The 24,824-nt window shown below is 38.7% G+C and overlaps 1 protein-coding gene across 19 annotated transcripts; it reads right to left on the reverse strand.

The window, feature by feature from the left end:
• Nucleotides 1-366: 366 nt before the first annotated feature.
• aff4 (AF4/FMR2 family, member 4) lies at nt 367-24,491 on the reverse strand. 19 transcript variants are annotated; one of them, XM_079486471.1, is made up of 21 exons: nt 24,204-24,491; nt 20,103-20,344; nt 14,517-14,643; nt 11,720-12,481; nt 10,606-10,650; nt 10,323-10,412; nt 9,991-10,021; nt 9,821-9,887; nt 9,464-9,553; nt 8,876-9,023; nt 7,598-8,434; nt 7,342-7,421; nt 6,600-6,789; nt 5,968-6,053; nt 5,646-5,709; nt 5,010-5,146; nt 4,834-4,905; nt 4,297-4,390; nt 4,139-4,182; nt 3,783-4,000; nt 367-3,257 (listed from the first exon to the last, which is right to left on the reverse strand). In XM_079486471.1, the coding sequence occupies exons 2-21, from the start codon at nt 20,117-20,119 to the stop codon at nt 3,130-3,132; spliced, it is 3,327 nt and encodes a 1,108-aa protein (XP_079342597.1). In that variant the 5' UTR covers nt 20,120-20,344; nt 24,204-24,491; the 3' UTR covers nt 367-3,129. The 19 variants fall into 19 exon arrangements, with proteins under 19 accessions (XP_079342597.1, XP_079342588.1, XP_079342605.1 ...); XM_079486462.1 differs by having other exon boundaries at nt 368-3,257; nt 3,783-4,003; XM_079486479.1 differs by having other exon boundaries at nt 368-3,257; nt 5,640-5,709.
• Nucleotides 24,492-24,824: the final 333 nt, after the last annotated feature.

Consider the following 24,824-nt stretch of genomic DNA (forward strand, 5'->3'; position numbering starts at 1 on the left):
TTGTTCAAGTTTCCCTGATCTAATAACTTTTAACATACACACACATTCATTGTCCTAATTTACATTTGATTTATGCAGTTCAGTTTTAAAATAAAATAATCCATTTTAATTCATTGGTTTGTTCAGTTAATCATTTTATTGCCCATTTTACATTGTAATTCTAGTTATCTGCTGTGGAACATGGAAAGATTTTTTTATAACACAAAAAACGAAGCGATACAGGAGACCAGACATTACAAAAATAAACATTTGGCTTTTTTAGACTATTAACCAAATGTGGCCTATTTTAGTGATCTTAAAACATATTACACCAACACCAAGCCCCACAACCTGTTTCAATGCAGTGCAAAACCAAGAGACAACGTCATCGTAATCATATATATTTTATTCTCGATACAGCAAAATACAAAGATGGTTCAACAGACTCAGAAAATCCATTAGTAATACTCACTTCACAAAAAGTGTTTAAATTACAAGTTATTACAAGTTTGGATAATCGAGGCTCATAAGAGTACCTTTAAATCATAGCTCATATTGCATCCATAATACGAATATATATATATATGTAGATTTCTTTTGTCAATCTCCTCTCAATACTTTTAAAACTAGATTGATCAGAACTATACTGTCTTTGCCAATGATTGTTTTGAAATCATTATAAAATGAGTACTACGTTGATATCTAGACCTGCTCAGCGTAACGAAACGCTCTCTCGGGAGGTCTCACGAATTAAGTTTAGAGAGTTTTTCGGGGAAGTTCTTCCATACAGTCATCCCATTTCAACAAAACACCATCAGCTGAATGAAACATCTTGTTCACATAGCACAAAAAATAAAATCAGTACAATGATGACAGCTTGCGAAGAAAACAAATGTACTGACATTACAAACATACAGTGTTCTGTCAAAAGTGTCAATGACTTTAAAAAGAAATGGGGGTGGGGACTTACAGTAATGAAAATGTGCGTATAATATATTCACATTCTATTTACAATTAATACAAATGTTAAACCAATGTAAAAATTTACCCTAAAAGAGACTCATTATGTACATTTGTACAGCTTAGTATTTAAATAGAAACATGCGAGTGTTATTTTTCAAATGGACAAAAGAAAAGCATCTTACCCTGGATAAAGTTTTATTATCAAGAAAATTAAACATAAATTTTAATTAATAAATCTAATCTTTTAAAAGCACGACCATGACGTCTAGTAGAAAAGACAAAAACATTAAAAACGGATGAAAAAATAACATACAGGACGCGTCACAACAAATTCATGTGTCAAGAAGCATAAAGGCCATGGGAATATCTGAACAAACCCTATTCATACGCAGTTACTTTAAATCATGATTCCGGTACATAAAATCCCATTAGTGCATGAATTCATTTACATTAAAGCACAGGTAACAAATGCCTCCCCCGTAAGATACTTTTTTGACTCGATCGAAATCAATTCTGAAAATATTCTGCAAGGCAGAGGCTACTACAATTACAAGCTGACTGGTGATAAATCTAGATCCTCTAGATGCGAGACATTATTATTTCATCTGATGAAATCGTCAGAGTCCTTATTTTAAGCTACTGCACAGACAAACTCAAGAAGACTTTAAGAAACATCTGCATAGACGAAAAAACAGTTCATCCCTACAGACAAAACAGGGAGCCAATGAGAGGACAGATTCTAGTGCAAGAGACGACATAATTCCAGCATTTCAAACATTGTGGTTCAATCGTAACCGTATTTCTTTTGATCCTCTTTCTGTTTTATTGTAAAATTGTTCGCAGGTTTCGATCCGGTTTTCTGCAACAGTTGACGTACGTGGAGAGATGCGATGGGTGGTGAGAGAGTCTGCGCTTAAATCCCATAATGTAATATGTACATATATAAACCACGATTATCGACAGAACGCATTATAAATATATCCTTACGTGACTTATTCCTTTAAAAGAACTGCAACACACAGGTGACTATGACACTATAAAGGCAACCTCAAGACTCACATTAAATATTTAAATATGATATTTTCATATACAATAGAATACGTCTCTCATCTGGTATTGCAACCCTGTATCCATGCCGAGTGAAATGCAACGAAGCGAACCGCAGTTACCTAAATAAAATCTCTATTAGGCCGAGCGAGTCAGCCACAGTAATAAAATACTCCTGCGTTTAATACCAGAAAATCTATGCGCGAGTGCTACATTTCATATTAAAACTCATGGCCTGGGCAACTGTGGTACTGACGTATAGAACATCCAACAGGGTGTAACAAGGATTTTACTGCCTGTTGGCTTCTGGTAAAAACATGATGATGAGAAAAAAGATGTGAATGAGCCGGGCGAAAAAAAGAAGAAAGAAAACACATTAGGAATAATAATGCTTTGATATGATGCTTTACAGCCTTTTGGTCTCGTATGCAACAAGACGGAATTACCATCAAGGAAAAAAACATTTGATCGTTCAGCATAGCCAACATGACTTGATGATATCAAATATGGTTTTCTCTTCATATTTCACGTAAAACCCCCCTTTGGCAATCCACACCTCCGCCCAGGGCTATATGAGCATGCCAAACACCTCAACCCCGGCCCGGTGTCAAACTTTTCGAGATGTGCATTTCATGATACTGTATCTCTAAGTTTCCTGTATATCAAATACAAGGCACGATAAAATGATAAAAGGAGACAACCTCATTCTTAAAGCACCTTTGGTTAAAGGGAGGTACTTTGGTTTAAATAAAAAAACTATAAACTTCCAAATCATTATTTTGTTTGCGTACAGCTAGAAAAGGAAGATAGAAAAAGAATCAGGGGAACAGAAAGACCTAAATCAACCACAGGCAAAGTAAGAAGTGAGAAAGATGGCTTTTCTGTCTGACAACAAGCCAACGATATGAAGCGGAAAATGCGGTATATGAATGTTCCGCCGACCTCCCTCCTCTTGTGAAAATTCATAGGGTCTGTCCCGGAGGAGTGGGCGCTGAGTGTTTTTAGGTTTGGCAAGCTGGTGTATAAATGAACACAGTGTCACAGAGATTTCTGAGGCAGATAAAGTGTGTGAGTGTTTTGCGTAGGCATAGAGAGGGCTAAGGGTAAGCACGTGGCCAGAGAGGACGCTCTGAGAACGCTCTACTGTATGAGCTTGGCGTCGAGTCGCAGCCAGTGCAGCCCCTGCCGTGCATACCGGACCAGTTCAGTCATACTGCTGGTGTTGAAGATGAGTGGGCTCATAACCTTTTCCAGTTCAGCAAAAAACTCTGAGAAGAAAAAAGATGGAAAAGTCAGTCACAAAAGACATGCCTTCAGTTATTTAGCAGGTGCTCTTATTAAGATCTGTGAACTACAAATACAAACGGGAGAAGAAAAAGCTAAACATCATCATGCGCAGAAACATAGATACAAATAACTAGATGCTGCACTAGCATCTGTTTCTATGGGCCGCTATAGGTAGGTTGCTTTTCTTAATATGGTCGTCAATGATGAGCAAAATCTTCTGTTTATAAGCATTCTTCCAAATATATTTCTCTGTGTTCATAAGAACAAAGACATTTATACAGATCTGGAACAAATCGAAGGCGAGTAAATGATGGCAGAATATTTGGGTGAAGTATCCCATTTAAAATTCTGGTTATAAAAAAGTTTCCTTGCAACAAATAACCAGAAAATATTTACTATATCCACACATCTGTTTTTAGTGTCATCATCATAGGTACGGGACTACTTATTTCCCAAACGGAAAAGTAAAAAAATAAAGCAATGCAGTAGCAGTGTATTCATCGTACCTTTCTGCTCTTTGGCGAGCTGCTCTGCCTGGTCCCACACTTCTGTGGCGTAGAGGAAGTTGGAGGTGACCTGAACGTAGCTGGCTGCCATCTGGTGGATGCGCTGAGGGATGGTGACCGAGGTGCCGGCACCCTGACTGGAGATGCTGGAAGAGTAGCTGCTGGCGTTGCCTGGAGAGAGCTTAGGAGACACCGGAGATGGCATTCCAGCCGTTTTACTGCTGAAGAGAGAACACAAAGATGTCACAATCTCACCTCAACTAAACATGATGAGAGCAAATTTTCTGTTCTTTCTGAAAGAGAATCGAAATATGTTTGGTGTTTGTATACTCTTCCCGTGTAGAGGGGCTACTTACTTTGCTACTCCGGGAGATGGTGCTTGGGTATTACTCAACGAATTCTGAAAAACAAGACACTATTTTATCACATGGTAAAACCCAACTTCATGTTTTTCATAATGCACATTTCAGTTGTAAGTGTAGTGGGAATCAGAAAGATGAGGAGATAGTGTTACCTTCAAGTGTTCAGTTAGAGTCTTAGAGTATTTCAGTGCACTTTCTTTCCGTAGTTTGAACAGTCTCAGATAAAGTAAAGCCTGACATCTCAGACTGCAGGAGACACAGATAGATATATCAATTGCATTTGGTACTGGTCAAACAAATTAACCAACTCAGCATGTGTCATTCTGTAAGAGCTAACAATATTATTTCTAATAAAATGTGTTTTCACAATTTCTTTCATATCAGGATTCACAATTGTTTGATTTATTTATATTTGGCCGTCAGTAGTTTTGCACCTTATGTCTTTGTGTCATAGCTTCTGAATACAGTAATACTAAGAGCACAGAAAGTTTTCCCTTTGCGTTTATAAACGTTTCCCGTACAGACGTGTTTTGCGTATGTAAATGATGTGTCACAGGGAAATAACAATGTTTATAGTGTTTAGTGGAAAACATACTTTTATTTACTTCCTAAATCTAAAATGATTGATCAAAGAAACATTTGAATGCAAGCACTTTACATTAACATTCATAAAGTCATGAGTTACGTACCACAGTACTGCTAGTCTTTTATCTGCAGAGGTAGCGTCTGGAGCCATGTAGCTCTTTAGCTTCATAGTGTACCTACACAACACAAATAAACACACACACTTGTAAGTCAACTCGTTTCATTCTGATAGTGTCATCATACCACGGGAAGACCATTCCGGTTTGTTTGAACATCTTACTTGATGAGCTCCACGGTCTCAGCATACATGGGGAAGGGAGACTTGGCCTCCTGGGCACTTTTCTCCAGGGCGTTTCCACATTCAATGAAAGACACCACGGCATCAAGATAGTACACAGCCTTCTCGAACCTGTCCATCTGTGGAGGGAGTTTAAGTGTGTATGTTTACACAGCTACAGCGAGAAGGCTCGGTTTATCATATGATGTACATTGCAATAAATGCATAAACATATTTACATTTATATATTTGGCAGATGCTTTTAGTGCAACAAACTGCAAATTTTTGTCAGTATTTCCCTGGAAATGGAACCATTGACCTTTCGTGCTGCTAACACAATGGTCTGCCACATAAACACATGTGGAACACACTACAGGAATGATATGAACAAGTGCTTGTAGTCTATTCTGTTTTACACAATTGTGTTTGACCGGAGACGGTCTATTACTAAGAAAACCGGGTTGGAACATTGTCACCTGACTTTAAAACAGTTTGTTATTAGATCAGCTTCGGCCGAAAACAGCACCTGTTATGTGTCTCTCAATGGACAACTAACAGAAAAGGTCAGAGGTCCCAGAAATATAACACAGATTATCTGGCAGCCATGAGAAGGACATAAGATATTAAACGAACCCTCACCAGAGCATCTGCGTTGTGTTTCAGTTTCTTTGCTTCTTGAAGGTAATGATCGGCAGAATGAACCCTAAAATGCACACAAGCAAGGGCCGTTATTATACACACGGAATGACTGTTATTATATACATACTCTCTGTTATGACTTCAAAAATGAACACAATGACATGTTAAAACCGCATCTAAACCAGGAAACGCAGAACATTATCAGCATATTTATAAGCACCTAAGCACCAGATAAATTGTCTTGTCATTTGTCATAGAGCAGCTTTTCAGAACAAAAACTTTGTAAAAGGAATTCACAGAGTAAACGTCGAAGTCTCAGTACCTGTCCTCAAACAGGAGTTTGGATCTAGACTTTGATCCATCAGTGAGGGCTGGTGCTGTGACAGGATTCTCCATTTTACCTTTCTGCTGAAAAACGAACAAGAAAAGAATGAAAGGCGTGTCATTGAAAAGTTTACAAGCGCACATTTACAGCAATAAGGTACAAGGAGATGTGGGAATTTTTTTATAAAGTTGTGTCGGAATGTCTATTCATGAAAATAGATTTACAGTTTAGCAAAGGCCTTTAGTGATACATTCCTTCTAGAAAATCTTTAAAAAATTGTCATGAAAAAAATACAAATCATAGCCATACAAACGGCTGCCGGTCATAGTTTTATCATCATATCAGTTTTGTACTTCATTTAGTTTCCTTCGAAATCGCAGAAACATATGAAATGTATCTTCATATTTAAAACTGTCGAAAAAACATTTTTGTTCCGCTCTATGGATTAGAGGGAGACATGAGGCGGTCAGAAATCCATGTATATAGTTTTACGCATGAGGTGTAGATGGTAAACACTGCCGGCATACAGCAGAACAGTGCGTGAACTTTCTGCAGACCCATGCAGAGAAAGTTCAAATAAAACCTGTGTGTGCGCAAAGGGTGCGGAGGACACACAAAATGAGACACACCTTAGTATCCCTGCGCACAGGTTTATCTTCGCCTTTGCGGCGTTTGGAGCTGCTTTTACTGCTGTCTTTGCTGCCGGGTACAGAGGTGGAGGACTGGCTCAGTGTCCGCTTGTGACTCGGCTTGGGCGTCCGTTGCAGTGTGATGGAGGGAGAGGGAGCCAGATCTTTCTCTTGAGGACGCTTAGATGACCTGGTGAAAAGAAGAATGAAAATTACTTGACCTAAAAAAATATAGTTCACGGCTAAGTTGTGCGAGTCAATGGACCTTTTTCACATTTCCGGGTTTCTCAGAAGCAAAAGTCGTCAAAGTTGGGTTAACTTTAATAGCGGTAAATGGGAGACAACCGCAAATATAGGTTGGGAATTCTCAACTGCTCAAAGAGTAAAAGGAAAACTCAACGATAGTGTTTGTCATGACGACAACGAGTCTCTCATGACGTCAGTCAAAAAAAAGAGAACAATGTCAAATTTACAATGACCTCTATGACGCTGTTTAAGAAACACCCTCGTATTAGCTTTAGCTATTTGTTCGCATGTACGTTATTTTTGTATGGACCACATGCTGATGACTGTTGAACATGTCATCACAGGCTTGTGAAAAAGGTCCATTCGGACGGCACTGAAATCAAATCACAAACAACCGGAAAAGGAAAACCCTGATAAACAAATCTAAAGCTAATGTGGCGATTACCTTGATCAATTCACTTTCACAAATATTAGGGATGTAAATAAAAAAACTTACTCTTTACTGCTGGATTTATGTGATGACTTTTCCTCCAGCTTGGACTTCTTACTGTCTGGCTTGACACTATCATCATCATTCTGAAGGAACAAAACAAAATACTGAATATTAAACCCAAATGTTGCTATTTGTGGGAAAGAGACTGAATAAAAGATCTTCCCAGCAATGAAAATATACACTTATGTTATCTGATTATAATCGTGATTAAATCGACATAATGGTGTCAAAACCTAGTGTAATAAATCACGACACCCACTTTGTGTTTCCTCTTTGGCTTGCTCGCCCCCTTTTCTCCAGATTGCTTCTGGAAGTCTTTTCCCTCCGCGGGAGAGTCCCGATCCACCTTCACCTCTGCGTCCTTGTAAAGCCTCCCGGGCACTCTGGACAGCAGGTTGAGATCTATCTGAACCAGGAGTCTGGGCGGCAGCCTCTCTTCTGGATCGCTCAGTGGTGAAACCATGGGTGAGAACAGCACAGACGGGTTTTCCACGTATCTCGGCGTTTGCGAAGAAGAAGGCACGCTTTCGTTGCCCTCAGAGTCCGAAGACGAAGAGTCCGATTCCACAAATTCACGGGACTTCTGCTGCGTCTTGCCGGGCACTTTGCTCTTGCGTTTGTCCGGCGCAGGGCGAGGGGAAGAGGTTTTGGGCTCCTTTTTTATGTTGGGTTTGCGGGGCCCCTTGTTGGCCGCTCTGGCCCTGTGTGAAGGGATCTCTGGTGACGGTTCGGTCTCCACTTTCAGCCCACCCTTGGGCTCTTCGACCACAGGCGGCTTCTCAGAGTTCTTGGGCTGTTTTTTGCCCACCACCCGCCGTCCAACCTGACTTCCACCCTCTCTCTGGGCGGGGGACTTCTGGCGGCCTTGGCTGCCCTCTGAGCCCTTCTGGGTGGGCCGCAGGTCTCGTCCGGTTGCGGGGGTCGGGTCTTTGGAACCCGGGCCGCTATAGTTCCTGCTGGAGCCGGTCTCCCGTCCCTCTTTTTTGTACTTGGTTGGTGTAGTGCTGGTGTTCTCCACCGGAGATGCTGGGGATGACTTGTTGACTTTCTTGAACCAGTTGTCCAGCAGCCATTTGTTAGCTGGGGGCTGTTCGCGCTGTGCGAGACACACATGAAAATAAATTAAATATATACATTTCTATAACACATCTGCAATGTATGCATGTATGAGATAACAAACACTTACTGTAAAGCAATATGATTATTTAATCTAAAATGAATCTATTATTCTATTATCATTATGATAAAAAAGGTATTTTAAGTCGTAAGTGTAGACTTTGGAGCTCATGTTTAGCATTTTTGTCCCTTTTAATGTAGAAAAGTAATGAGGATTTTGCTTACACTGCAAAAAACATATTCTAGTATTATGTTAATTAAATATTTGGCAACTCGATTCAAGTTTATTTTCTTGCGCAAATGTCAGATATTTATTTTTGTTTTAAGCATAGATGTACATAGTTTTGATGGTTTTCATAAATCACGTGATGAGCTTGTTTGCATGTGCATGAGAAGGGGCGTGGCTGTGCAGGTGAGTCACCTCAGGTGAGGCGACGCGAGGCGGTTCGTTGGTCTCGCTGTCTGTAGAGCTGCTCTCACTCTCGCTGTCAGAACCGGAGCTGCTCTCCGATCCGCTGTGACTACTGGTGTCTTCTCGCTCGGCAGCCTCGCTGTTATTACTGTTGTTACTGTGATTTCACGCACACACAAATCGGTTAAACATCATCTCCTGATAAATCAACATATTCAGTAAACTTGCAGTGTACTCTTTAAGGCAAAGGTCTGCTAATTGAATAAATATAAACTAAAGTGAAATCAAGTCTGTGAGGGCTTTTGTGGTAGCCATCAGATTTGCCTACAACCACTGGATGTCCTCACATAATAGATGGCAATAGAACTCAATGCAGGCCCGTGCAAGATCACGTGGATGCCCAACAATGCATAACATGCAAAACTGACACCCCTCTAGATTAAGGCTAAACGTCCTGTTTGATTATGTGAGAAGGTTCTGTGACCTGTCCAAATCCCTGTGGGACTTATCATGCAGATCGCTGTGAACCATGATATCACAATAGCAAATGTACACTTCAACCGAATGTGAAATGTGAGGCTCTGGAAGGTGCGTCACCTTGCTGAGGTGTTTCTGGAAGCGGCTTTGGCTGGATCTTCTCCGTCGCTGTCTTCACTGCTGCTGAGCTTCAGGTCTTCGTGCAGCGTGCTGAGGTAAAAGCCAACAGGACATCAACTCAACCCAAACTCTTGAGACATGTTTAGACCATTTTCATTTTCTACTAAATGTGTATTCTGATGCAAACGCTACGCAAATGATCAGATCAGCTTGTTAAAAGCAGAAAATGTGTGAACTCAAATATGCCATTAACAATAACATATCTCTGACTGATCTACATGTTAATGGTATTTAATACTGGGCCTTTATTCTTTAAATAGACCAAACAGCATAAACGGAATTAGCTGTAGGACTCACTTGGACTGTTCGCCTTCGCATGGCTTAGATGTGTGACTGGTGGATGCGCTCTTCCCTGAGATTTTCTCTGAAAAAAAAGGTTTGTCATCAGCAGGGAAAAGCGGCTCATTAGGAAAAAAGGAAGTGACATCACAATAGGAAATTTACAATGGATTCTTTAAAAAACTTACTGTGAGCCCCAAAAGACAGGTGTTGGGCATCCTACAACAAAGCGAGACAACTATTACAATTAAAAGTGTATGTGCATGCACATCTGTACTATATAATCTTTCTTAAGGGAAACTCTATTTTTACACAGACAGTTTTAAAGCAAATGCCACAAACAATGTATTTGGAAACTTCCTGGTTATTAAACGTAATGGAACATGTTTATGGATATACATAAATAAATGAGCTGAGTCACTCATTGTGACTATAATATACTTGAGCTCATTTTTACATCATTATGGCAGTGTTTTGGCAGATCCTCTGCTGTGACTACAGCAACCCTCTGATGTCTGACCTTGGAGGTGGAAAAGGGAAACTTTGAAGGTTCGGTCTTGCAGGGGGTGTGAATGGCTGTTAGCGGAGGAGGCCAGACCTGAGTCATTTCCTAATGGGGAAACATGTACATCAATGAGCTTTGGTCTCATTTAAATGAGAAATGTCTAGTAAACTTTTGAAGGTACTTTAAAAAGATGAAACCTGGTGATACTACAGTTCTTTGATTATCATAAGAACCAGCTCTACTGATCTGAAGTCTTTGGAGTTTGTTAAAGGCACAGTTCACCCCAAAATGAGCTCACCTTCAAAATCTCATCCACACAGCTTGCATCTCCTCCCATCGAACCCTGAAAGAGAGTATGCAAGAATGAACATTGTTAATCTATTGCAGCATGCAGATCTTTTAACTGACATGAATGGTATGAAGTGAGCTTTGATGGACAGACCTCTCGTCACCTTGGAATTAAAAGGTTCTGCATTCTGAGCATTTTTAAGATAATGAGCTTCAAAGTTTTTGCATTCCATTTAAACCTGTAGTAGACAAAACCCTTTTGTTTTGAAAAAATATTTTACTTATATTTTAGGTGTTCATTTGAGAGAAATAACTAGAACATACATTATGTGCTTTTGTCATTGTATTATTATTATATTGCTATTTGTGTATCAATTTTTTTCAGTTTTGGTTTGGCCTAGTTTTTATTTATCTCCAAAGAGATAGAATTGTTTAATTTTTGAGTGAACTGTCATCATTTGCTCGACCTCTTGTCATTTCAAACCTTTATGACGTTCTATCTTCCGCAGAACACAAAATAAGATATTTAGAAGAAAGTTGGTAACCGAACAGCACTCACCCCATTCACTTCTATTGAATGGAAAGTTAACAATATTCTTCAAAATATCTTTTCGTGTTCTGCGAAACAGGTTTGAAATGACAAGAGGGTGAGGAAATGATGACAGAATTTTTATTTTGGGGTGAAATATTAGAGATGCACTGATACCGATACCAGTATCGGGCCCAAAAAACAAGCTCGTACTCATAGTTATATAGATACACCGATACCAAAGACCGAAAACTCACGTGACATGCCTGACGGAATGATATTTAGATATTTTTTCATGATGTGTTCTGAGGCAGAGTTATTAGTATAAGTGTGTTGTGCTTGGAAAATTGCCACCTCACCAAATTTATAGAACAAAAGTTTAAGAAAATGTTCCCTTCTTTTACACATTGTTTGGAATAACAGTATCTATCCTTCACCTCATACCTCACCATGACAACGTGAAGCAAACATATGATCAAAAGGTGTCATGAGATATACATGAGCCTAGTTTGATAAACACTCTTAACAGATTGCCGATAAAGTGTATATTTTCCATGTAAAGCAAACTTTATAGTCAAAAGCAGCAAAATCTTACATCTATGGGCTGTGTTGGAATCTTCAACTTGGTGAGAGAAGCTTTGCCGTTGGGCTTCATTTCTCCTACTGAGCTGCTGTGTGATTGACTGCCGTAAGCCTCCGAGGAAGTCTTGGGCTCAGCGGTTTCCTGACCGTCCATGGGCCGCACATAGGCGGTGGGTTTCTGTATCATAGAGCTGGGCTTAATGATCGAGGGCGGGAAAGCCTGGCTGGAATGTTGCCCACTGGAGAACGAATGCATCCTTGAGGGTGAGTCCCAGTTGGCTTCCCGGTCCCTCGGAGACTTGCGGTAACGCTCCTTGTGGTCAGCTGCCAACGAGCGTGTGTGGGTGCCGGAGCTCAAGGAGCTCTTGGCCGGACTGGAGGTGGAGTGGGACTTGTGCTCTGAGCTGTGCTTGCTGGATTTCTTGCTTCCGCCGCTGTGGTCTCGCTCGTGACGCTGACCGCTACTGCGCTGGCTGCCGCCGTGCCCACCTTGCATGGACGAGCGTTTCTGCGAGGAGGAGGATGTTGAGGAGGAAGAGCACGATGAGGAAGAGGATGACGAAGCTCCAGGTGCCGGACCTACGGGATTCCATTTGCTGTTCTGGCTCTGGGAGCCTCCTCGCTGGTCGCTGTACTGAGCAGACTTCTCTTCAGAAGAACTATTTGATGCTTTGGGAATGAGTTTGGACATTGGGGGTTCACCGATGGTTTCCTTCATTTCGTCGTAGTTTCCAAGCATGCTCTGGATGCGACTTGCAAGTTTATCTTCCTTAGCCTGTTGGAGGAAAAAGAAACAGGGTGAGAAAGATATGCCAGAGAATATGAACAAAACTGGTGACGAATGCTCTTCAACTTGGATTTATGGACTTAATCCATAAAACAAGTAAACTAATGGACAAACAAACCAAGTAAAACTTTAAATCAAATCACTTCCAACTGTTCAACGGCATTTTTCTTGCAACATATTTGAATGGATACATAAAGAATGGCAATTATCGGCATAGTATCTGGAAAACATAATCGCAGCTTCTTGACAGTTGAAGCTGTTGCCATTTTCCCTTTCCGTTATCTGATCCATCAAACAATTCAAAAGAATTCCAAAGATAATGTTGAATCACCGGTCTTTCAGCTGATCTGTCCAGAATGTTCACGACAAGCATACTGCAGCAGTTTATGACGGGAAATATTTTCCTTACACAACCGCCATCAAAACTTTCATCCAAAATAAACAAGTCATGTACTGGATTGTAGCCTGCAACTAGGAAATGTTGAGCTGGTGTTTTCCAGTTAGTAAAGACATACCATAAGGTAAATGAGAAAAAAAAAAAAGAGTAGCTACCACAGCAGCTGCCCGTAGTGGATTTATGTCTTGCAATCTATGACAGATTCACTATCAACACTAACCTCGGAGCAAAGCTTGTTAACAGTGAAGATTATGCTACAAGACAGTGTAATCTTCTTTACTGTAAAGTGTCCCTACAAAGTCGTCTCTTACACATTTCAAATCAACCTAGTATGCATTAACAAGCACCTTTACAAAGGCCATTTAAAGAACCCATGTACATAAATTACCAATTATCCTTCACAAGACTGTATAATATATAAATATGACACCTACTTTTTTCTCACACTATTAACACCTGGCAAAGCACACCACGGAAAATGTGTGACTGAAAAATGTCTTTCAGGAACGGGACGGCTAAGAACTTACCATTGTTAAGGAAGGAAGCTACTAGACCACTAACCAATGCAACAACACCAAATGTTCCAGGTCAGCCAGAGACAAACTCATGTACTTACCCCAAACCGCCTCGCCATAACCCAACCGGTTCACATAAAACTCGTCATTGACTAATATGGTACTGAAAGATGGTACATTGGTATTATAATGTTTGGACATGTACAATGGTGGCTAGGGATGTAACGATTCACCGTGAGCCGGTTGAAAATCTATTATAATATGTGACGATTCAAGTGGGTTGAGATGTTAAATGAATTGCAATACATGTTTTAAACAGCAGTGGCCGCTGTGTTTACTGCAAAAATGGAAAATGTGGATCTGCTGGTATTTTGTGAAAAATGTAAGCACAGACAAAGTCTTTGTATATATTAAAGAGAGATTTATGTGTAGATTTAATTGATTTGGAATTTTGTTTTTGAGATTTTTCTATTTTACAAAGAAATGTGCAGCATTTGAGACATAATAAAAAGGCAGTCGTTCGTTCCTAGCTCATTTTGTATTAAGAAACATTTTATGGTGAATCTCATCCTCATCACGAGCTGAGTGAATTGTTACATCCTTAATGGTAGCACTAGGGCTGGGTATCATTACTACCTCAATACACTTTGTGTCATGATGCCATTCATTTCAATACATCACAATATCAATTGCATCACTCCAAATGCTAAAGAGATGGAAGCTCTGACAGCAAGTTCGAGTTTGGGGTCATTTAAAACGCCCTGCTTTTTTATGATGTATATGAAGGCATCATAAATACACAAGTATTAACACAAGGGTCTAAATAGATGCACAGAATTGTAATATATCAACAAATTAAGGAAGTACAATCATGTAAATGGCATGTTGCACTAATAGTCATTCAGTACATTAGAGTTTAGAAACTACCACTGTATTACAATCTGATACCATGGTACAGCCACAGTACGTTTTGCATAGGGGATCTTTGCCAAAGAGATGAAAGGTTAGTAAAGCATAATGGCAGAATGTAATAAAAAACTGAGAGAAAAAAAACACCCAAGACAAAACGAAGTCTAAAGGGCAAATAAATGAAGAAACGAAATGAACTTACAACTTTAATAGGTTCAGGGAAGAGGGGGGAGTTAGCTGGGAAGACCTCTCCTCCCTGAGGGATTTCCTGATTTCTCCTTTCCCTTTCTTTCATACGGAGCACATTCCGGTCTTCACGGTTCATGTTGCTAACAACAGAGACAAAGTCACTAAGCATTGAGGGTGAAAATAGCGTTCCAAAAAACTTCATCTACATTTAAATCAAGATACAATTGGCACTTTCCATAAATAAGGTCAAATAAAAAGTAAAAAAGGAAGCCATTATATTTCTGCCTTTAACAAATGGTCAGTTAACTAAGATGTTGTTGAACCTTACAGTATTTCAATATTCATATTTCAAATGTATGAGAAAAAATTCAAATGCATGTGAGAACGGGAGGCAGAGTTACCCATAATTAAGCTGTCAGTTTAAGCTAGTTTGGTACGAATTTGCAGTTATTGATGGACTTAGATTTCTAACAAATGAAGAAAAGATCAAATAAGATGAGATAAAATACCTATATGACAGTTTAACAGTGTTGTGGTAACAGGGTTAACTTGGTGGAGTTAGACGGATTATATATTATAATAAGTGTAAAGATGTAAAAGTAAAGTCATTAGAGGGAACAATTAAAAGATGGAGGGACAAAGACATTTCATCAAACTTAAAGCGATAGTTCACCCAAAAAAATTTTTCACCCTCTTGTCATTTCAAAACTGTATTCATTTCTTTCGCAGAACATGAAATAGGATATTTTGAAGAATGTTGTTAACTTGCCCACATTAACATTAGTTCTTGTGTCCATAAAATAACCGTGAATTCGGTTACCAACTTACTCAAAATAACTTATTTTGTGTTCGGTGTTCATTTTTGGGTGAACTTTAAAGAAACAAATGAATAAAACTGCTAACTTGACGTAAGAGAAAAGTTTATCCAACACATTTACGAGTTCCTAAAAAATCGGAAGAATGCTTTAAAGTTAAACATCTTAACAACCAGTTAAAATAGATAAAAACTAAAGTGATTTCATTGTTCCCATTTAGAAAACGAGACTTTCTTCACAAAATAAGACTAGCACATTGTCTTATCAAGCATACTGTACAAACTTAATATCACATAAACAAGATCATTATCTGCCTTTTAAATGAGATTTACTGAATAAAATCATGACAAAAGCTAAAGGAGTTCAGTAGAAATATTTGGCCAATAATTAGCATTAATGTGTTAACTTTGGGTATTATTGGGCCCTATGATTTCCGTGATAAGGAAAACGAGGACGGAATAACGGAATCCAAGCATAAACAGGAATTGTTTTGGCCAATATTGAGATCCTGATTATTAAACACGATTACTCATTAACCTTTAAAACAACATAGAAAATAAAAAAACTTGGCTTTTAAAAGCTTAATTTAACTAAAAAGAAATAAAGAAACAGCACTGCTGAACCACTGTAAAGGAAAGGTGTGCGCTGTGGATTTATACGAAAAGAAAAGAGAGGATCCTTGCAAAATGGAATGCGGCACAATAATCGTTTACCTTGATTATTTAGTTTTTGTAATTGATGAAGGCTTAAATTGACGATTACGATTCATTGCACAGCCCCAGTTTGCGGTGACCCGTCAAAATAAAAGTCTGGTCAACTGGAATACAGATGACACCAAATATATTACTTACACCGGTGATACACGGTGTCTACCCGCCTACCGATTACATCACTTGTCTGACCCCCACCGTAATTTTTTATTTTTATAGCAACAAATCACTTCGTTTAGTCAAAGACCAAACTACAGTTGTGCAGCTACTGCATTCAGTGCAAAGATCAGCAGCAAGATTTTATTCATCAGCCGAGGAGAGTGAAGTGCTGACTGACAAGACGAAGGCGGGGGCTTTTCTGTCAAAGAACATGTAGTAGAATATGTAAGCACTAGGGGTGTAAAAATTCCACGCGCTTGGACCGCGATTCATCTTAAATCTGATGACGCATTTATAATATGGTTAGTTGAAAATTATAATGGGTAAAACTGACTGACAAAGTTCAGCTAATGTATGTTTGTTGTTGATGGATACACATTTTATTCCTACAACAAATCAAATAACACTTTCAATAGGATTGACATATGCTGTAATATGACCTCATTGTCATTTATACTTTCATCACCCAGGTGTTGTGAGCGTGCGAGTGCAGGTGAGACCTGAACTGCACATGTTGTTGTTTAAACTAAACTCATTCAAGCCTTGCCAATTTAAACATTTAAGTGCAAGATTATGCACAAGGAAACTCGCACGCGCACGCTGTGAGAAGATCCGAAGCGAGCACAAGGAAAGTCTCAGACATGCCGCAAATATTGAGTTGTCTTTAATGTCTTGCGCTTAAACGGACAAATTCACACACGAAGTAGGTCAACATACCCCTTTTGTCGAAAAAAATGGTGGGTTATGTTTTAAGTAAACGAACGAAACCAACGAAAAACAATGCATGTGTACAGTATATGTGTACTGGAACGTTGCATTCCTCTTAAAGCTACAGCAGCATATTCCTGCTGTCTTTTAAAAGTCAAGGAAATCACTCTCTGCTTGTGACTCGATAGCTTCTGTATCTTCAATAATGATTCCTCTTGATTTAATTTGTACATATGCAATGTTATGTTTAATTTGATTACTTTAATCTATTTCTATACCTTAAGTTATATATACAGTATCTTATTTTATTTTCTGCTTTGCTTTGTTGTTTTATTGGTGCTGTTACTTACAAAAATAAGATCAAATAATCTGAACATAACACAAACCGCCATTTATAGCCATTTATTTAATAAAGTTTTCCGTTTCGATTTTTGTTTCGTATTCCTTTCTTACTTATTTATCAAACGATTTTTGCTTAGTATTCCCTTCTTAATTTATTTATTTGTTGCACAATGAGTGCCGTACCAAAAAGTTTTTTTTAATTCCTTATTTTTTGCTTGTTGTGTGCCTCGTGATGAAACGTTTTGTAAGGTCTGTTTTATTATAAGCAAATGTCATTGTACTTTTTTATAGTTTTGTGTGTTTCTATTAAGAAAGATATTGAATCCACCATTAATTCAAGCAATTGCCGTTCCCGAATTGACGCTATTTAAAACTGAAAGTAAAATGCGTCCTACGCAGGGCCGCATCTTTGACCAACCCACAGCAAACCCACCCTGTTTTTACATGTCGGAAATTCCATCTCCGCAACATCCCTAATTGTTTCTAATTCTTTTAAGTCACAGAGAACTATCAATCAAAATATCACTAGCCAATGTTAGTCAAGCGTTGTTAAGTCCCGCCATCATTGAGAGGTTTGTACTAGAAAACTGAAAATTGTGGAGCGTAAATGAAAAATCTAGCAGCAAATTTATAAGCCATTATTTGAGAAAGGGACAAAAAAGTGTTAAATCTTTGCCATTTAATTTATTGTTTGTATTTTCAGATTGTTTTTTTTCCTCATTCTATAGGTTTTTTGTTCGTTTCTTGAAAGTTAGCATTTATTTCTATTGCCCCAAAAATCATAATCAGCAGCTCAACAGGTAAATTCCTGAAAATAAAGCAATACAACAGCAAACAAAAAAGCGAACAGTAAGAGGAACAGCATGCGCACGTGTAAAACAAATAAAGACTAAGACAGAAAGAAAAAGAAAGTAAAAGAAAGCATATGAAAAATGGTGAACAGCCATTGGCTGGTGGGTGATCAACCATAACAAAATAAAAATAACAGTGCTTAAAGCTAACTGCACGGAGCACTAACAATAACCTTACACTTATTTTTATCCCAGTTAACCTAACGCAGCACAAAAACACTTTAAGACAATTAAATCCAACCAAAATATTTTGTTTTTCAGGTAAGATTGCATTGTATCACTGATTCAATCAGTAGACATAGTCAATGTAAGTGTTAGAAAGGCATGTCGGGGGAGGTTGTGATCTCCTAACCTTCCTATCAAGGGAACAAAATTTGTCAAGTAAATGTTTTTAATTTCAGTCTGATTATATGGATACATGTCAATATTATATTACCCATTGTGTTATGCAAACGTGGAGAGACTTAGATGTAACTTGACCAAGCAAAATGTAGCTGGATTATAACTGCGCCTGTAGATGTACTGAATAGTGATACTGAGAAAACAGTATTAATGTGCTAACAGAAGAACTTGTGCAAAACAAAGCCACTTAAATTAACATTGAAATGTGTAGTTGCTTGATACACAAACACTACACTATGCCAAAATTCAATCAGTGGCATCTCATGCAAATAATGACATTTACTGATAAACTGGTGTGCACACCCAAACCCTTTCTACCACACTGCACATTGAGAGAGTGTGAACAGCCCTGTCAATGAAACCTGTTGGAGCACCCGGTCTTTCTAATGGCCCTACAGAAGATTCAAGATTGCTTTGGAATACAGGTACTTTGGTGAACAGCAAAAGCCATGTATTGAATCAAAACCAACCAAAAATGCAACATTGCAAATAGTACAAAAATGCATCGTTTCGTGTTAAGTATCGTGTGTTAATAATATCTGATATTCTAAATGTATAAAGTATATGCCTGTAGCTCAACTGGAGGAGTACTGCACGACCAACACAAATGGGAATCCCAGGAAACTAACAAATTGATATTACTGTAATGTTTAGCTCGCGATTCACGCCCCTTGATTCATCAAATTATCAATTTATGTAAACGTAAATGAAATGGTTCAAAAGTGTAATTGAAAACTATCATAATTTCTTCTCCCTACAATGCCATTTCAAACATGTAGAAATGTTTTTCTTTTACGCAGCACAGCTTATTTACATTTTTGCATATTCAAACCAAATGTGACGCTCAAAAACCAACGGCACGATGCCGAACCCGGCAGGCCATTTGCACAAGCAATACTTAAAGTGAATGGGACACAGCAAAACTTATTTATAAATAATGTCATATGGGTATGGAACTACATGAGGATAAGTAGAAGACGCAGATTTTTGCATTTGATAAACAAACGAAACAACGGCTAGTAAATCGACTTAAAAAAAAGTGTTTGTGGATTGTATATTCCATGATGTAAATATATGTTCAAACAGAGGGGGAGGTGTTTATTCCAGCAGGTCTGTATGAAAGTGCTGTTGGGCCAACGATTCGAAAATGCCAGTCGAACACAATATGGTGCGAATGAATGCCCTTTGCTTATTTTAACTGAATTTGATCCAAGTAAGCCATTAATCTCCAAGTGTGCTTCTTAATACATTTAATACTCTGCTGCCAATTTATAACATAGTATAAGGCACTGCATCAAAGACTAACATTCAATTCATTAACTTAAACCACTTCTGAAAAGCATTTGTATACGTCGGTCTTTATTTGCAGGGTGCTTCCGACAGCAACATAAACTAGATTATGATTATTGCTAGGCCTGTCTAGAACCTTCGAATTCGTTGGCATAGATCCTACGCAGAGATTAGAGTTCTGTGAAGTGAAATTTACTGAATTACAATGATGTTAAACAAATAAAACTAAAACAGGATGTGGATTACTGAGAGAAGGCCCAAAACTTTCCTGTGACTACTACAGGAGTTACTCACTGAAAACATGGCTGGTGCTATGGCTTACCCTGACTGAGAGGCCATGGCCTCAACAAATGAACCATTGGAAGAGGATTGAAAGAAAATCCCAGACAACTCGATGGTGCTTTTCAGCTTCGGGTCCTTCTTGTTTAGTATTGTCCACTTTGAAGTGGTTTCTTGATCGGCAGCTTTCACACTTCAATCGTCGCTGCTGTATTTCCTGGGAGTTGAGATAAATCTGACTCGGGGAGGAGCGGCTACAGTCTGTCTGTGGAGCAAACCATTGACCTACAGGGAGGAGGTACAATTTTAAGCTCTATGGGACAGGACAAAAACATTATTATCTTAAAGAATATCATTCTATTAGAATAAAGTATATAGAATATCAGTTACTTTGGAAATATTGTGCTGCTTAACAGCTTAACTGTTTGCACAATGCAAACAAGAAATGATAACATAATGGACTACACAAACTACTAAAAATGTTTAATATAGTCTAGGCTGAAATAAAGATTTTAGATTTTAAGATTTGATTTATGTTATATTCACACAAATGTATCTGAACATTCTGAAAGAGCAAATCAGCTTAGTAAAACTCCCCCTCTGTGTCTTGTGAAGTATGGTGCGGTCCACCACTGCCCTTATAAGGAGATGTTATTTTATCCCAGTCAGCCACTCCTCTCTGTGATACTCTGACTCAGAGCAGAGTCCAACCAATCGGCTGCTGCCTCTCAGTAAACACATGCCCTCCCCCACTTGGACTTGGGCCAACACAATCAGCGTAAATTTCCTTAAAGGGCTAGCTGCAGTTTTTCCAGGTCCAGGGGGAAAGCGTGTCAAAAGGGTAAGCGTACATAGAAGTACCCATGAGGGCTATGAGGCAATTAGTTGCAATATGGGAATCACCTAAAACTATTTTCACTAAACAGCAAGGTGGAAGATGGAAGACTCAATGAGGGAGAGTTTTATATCGTGTCAATCTTTTTGCTTGCCTTTGGATTCATTTATCATTCAGTCTCATGTAAGCTTCCCACAAAGTGTGTTTAAAAGCATACTAACTAAACCTGTGGTTCTCAAGCAAATGGACCTCATATACACTTTAAATCACTATATAAAAATACTACACACTGCTCACTGAAGGGAGAAAATGGCTCTCGTATAGAAAGTCTTAAAAGGGATACTTTAACCAAAAATTCTGTCATCATTTACTCGCCTTTGAATCGTTCCAAAACTGTATGCATTGATTCGTTCAGATGAACACAGAGAAAGCTATTTGGAAAAAAGCTTATGACCAGACAGAACCCCCCTCCCCTTGACTCCCATAGTAGGAAAATAGTAAGTTTCCTACTATGGAAGTCAATGGGGGGGAAATCTGTAGGTTCATAAGCATTTTTCCAAATATATTTCTCTGTGTTGATTAGAACGAAGAAATGTATACAGATTTGGAACAATTCAAAATTTTCATTTTTGGGTGATTTATCCCTGTAATTTCAAACGATGTGTACCTAAGCTTGGCACAAACTTAAACTATAACTTATAAGTTAACAACCTGTGAATATGAATACAATTTTAAGTGCTCCTTTAACTAGATAAGATATATTGTCCCTCACAGTGCTAGTTCAAGAAAGCCAGGCTTAATGTATAGGTTTCTCTCAAATGTATCTGGTCTATTGGATATTTAAGATTAGTATTGCATGAACAGGCTCAAAATAATTCACTTGGTGCATCATGACAATCATCTCTCAGGACTGTGTGCTCAGGGTGTGTACTCGCATCACAAACAAAAGCAAGCAACCCGAGAAGTTTAATTTTGCATCATCAAACGGCTGTGACTTTCGGCAAAATCCTAAAATAAACAACTGCTTTCCCAGTGAACACCAACGTTAAATCTAACAAACTATAACGGCAGCTTATGCATTTTTAAAACTCAATTCGAAAGTGAAGGCTTTTATGTGATCCAAAAAATTATATCTTTAACAAAAACGCAGCAGCTTTTAAGCAAACCAAAAAATATCTTAAAAAACAAGACCTGTGTACCTATTATGACCTCATCTGACCTGACTGACGGCCGAGGTCGTAAACAACATTAGCTGGTCCCCAAATAAAATACAACAACTTGTAGCATGTACGGTTTGATTCCTTGCTTTGATAAAAGCCTGCCGAGTTCACACTGCAGTTTACAAAGGGAAAGACAAAGCATTGCAAAGCATCCCTCACGTTTTTTCTTATCATAAACACAGACAGGGGAAACCGTTAACTGAAGCCACAGACCACAACAAAACCAGGAAGCATTGCGGATACTCAAGACCTCTAAAATTATATTATACATAGGACATCTTTTGCTCAACAAAGTATTCAACAGTACACCTTGTGCAACGGGCTTATCACTGACTATCGCTAGAACAACACGAACTGTGCTTTGGAACAGTGGCTTTCCGAGCACGTCTTCCATGTACAGTGCAGGAGCCACAGTGTGTGTGTGTGTGTGTTTTCGTTACATAAGTGGCACAAAGCCTGTCCTAGCTCGAGACTTAAGCCTGTACCATACATATGCCAGCAGCTTGGAGGTATGCATGAGCTGCCCTAAAAGCTCTGCGATCCATAAAAGTTTACGACACTAACACGTTTTAAATGTCATTACACATGTTTTCTCATAAGGAACCACGGTGCATTATTTTCCAGATCTTTTCTCAAAGACGTGTATACACCATTTTTAGTCGTAGAACAAAGTGTATAATATTTTGAGCAACAGCAAAGACACCCAAAAAACGAACAAAAGACTGGCCTGGTGACGGACGTGCTAAAATGTTAACATGTTTCTGAGTTTAACGTACAAAAATATAGCACTCTCAGCAAGTGGCATCCAGTAAACTATTTTTAAACAGAGTCATACATCACAGTTTGTAAATCACAGTCTATATTACTTCAGATTTATTGGTCATATGGAAAACGTAGTGTTGAGTGCATTGCATTGTGGGATACACAAGCCTGTGCTGTACACTTTAAAAATGTAACATAGTACTTCATTGGGGTATCCCCTGCATACTACACACAGTATACACTACATATACTGTAGAAACAGTAAGTGTGCTACAATAGCCATGGTCCTGTCTTAAAATGGCCTCCAAACACTAGGACAGTGCTGTTCAATGGGTATGCAAATTCATTCTAAGTTTAAAGTCGAGTTTGACCAGAAACACATATAGCTAAATGAAATCTTAGCAAATCGTGTACACAGCCTACAATGTGAATGTTTTCATAGGCAGACGATTTCTGAACTACACAGAAATTAAAAGTGATACAAAAGATGGCACAGTTATAAAAAAACATGGCAACAGTACTAGTTCACAAGTAGCTTTGTTGTATTGTTCTCTCTCGCTCCTCTAGACCGATAGTTTCTATTGTACAAAACTAATCCAGTTAACTCGATTATATTTTATGTGTCAAACAGCTGTGTGACAGTATCTAGTTAAACGGATGTTCTCTGTAAGAGCCGATTCACAGAGCAACTGCCATTTTGACTGTGTTTACATATTGTCAAGATGGTAGACGCCAGCATAAAACTTCAGCCGACACTGAAACATTGTTACATTTTGTACGCGAACGTCACAATCGCGAAATGTAACACGATGCGGGAGTCAAAAGTTCACACAGTTCAGAAAAACATTCAATACGTTGCTGCGAATTTACTGATCGCGACTAAATGCTGCAAGCAAAATTTAGGCGTAAACTGAAATTAATCAAATGCATTGACCTATAAGAGGTGAAATAGATGGTGGAAATAAACTATTAAATAAATAATTTAATCAAATACTAAAGAGCAAATACTTATACCGTTATAACACGGGTCCTGACAAGCCTGATCCTTTCAGCTTTAAAACATAGAACTGACTGAGAGTTTAAAATCGATGGTAAAATAATAAATCGTGCGTTATTTAAAATGGATAGTTTAGCTTTGCCTGATCGACGGCCTGGGAGTATGTCTGTTCATCACTGGGCAGCTCGCATGTTACTCACACTTACACAGAGAGGACCGTTTACTCTCATCTTAGATCATTTATTAATGCGACAAACCATAACACACGATAGTTTGTCTGTAACCTTGATTTATTTGAATTCTCACACCGTATGTTGTGCCACCACTTACCTCTTGGCTTCTCTTAGGCCCAGAGCATTCTAGCTATGGAAGCCTTTCCCTTTGTCTCTGTCCGCTTCCACACTGATCTGCTGTAGCGTCCCAATAAATGTGTCACCGACAGACATGAAACAATGAAAATCTTGAAAAGAGCCAACTCGTTTAAGTGAGCCATACCGCAGAGGGTCGCCTGGCAGTCATGGTTCTGTCTGACAGATTTTCCCAACAGAGCACGACAATTTTACTCTATCATCGCGGATCTGGGTGGCTGATTTCGGCTTCGTAAACTAACCTGATCACGTGACGACAGCGAGGGGCCGTGTCTAAAATCCGCAGGGTCCCTGCGCAGTGTTCAGTCCCCCCTACCTCACTACCCGACAAAATGGATCAAATTTGCGTCGATCGTTTGGATCGATCTCAACTTTATTAAACGCAGACGACAACGCACATATTTAAAATGTTATGGTGTTAAGACAACTTTGGCTAAAACGTTGTTAAAAAAGTACAGTGTAAAATAAACACACTCACCCATACTAAAATTAAGTCTAGAATGCCAGTTTACCGTGTTAAAATAAAACGTTTCTATTCTTCTTACTGATAAAAGTGTTACACTTTTGTAATTACGTTCCATTT

This window comes from Barbatula barbatula, assembly GCF_947034865.1.
Source record: "Barbatula barbatula genome assembly, chromosome: 22".
NCBI classification, from domain to species: domain Eukaryota; kingdom Metazoa; phylum Chordata; class Actinopteri; order Cypriniformes; family Nemacheilidae; genus Barbatula; species Barbatula barbatula.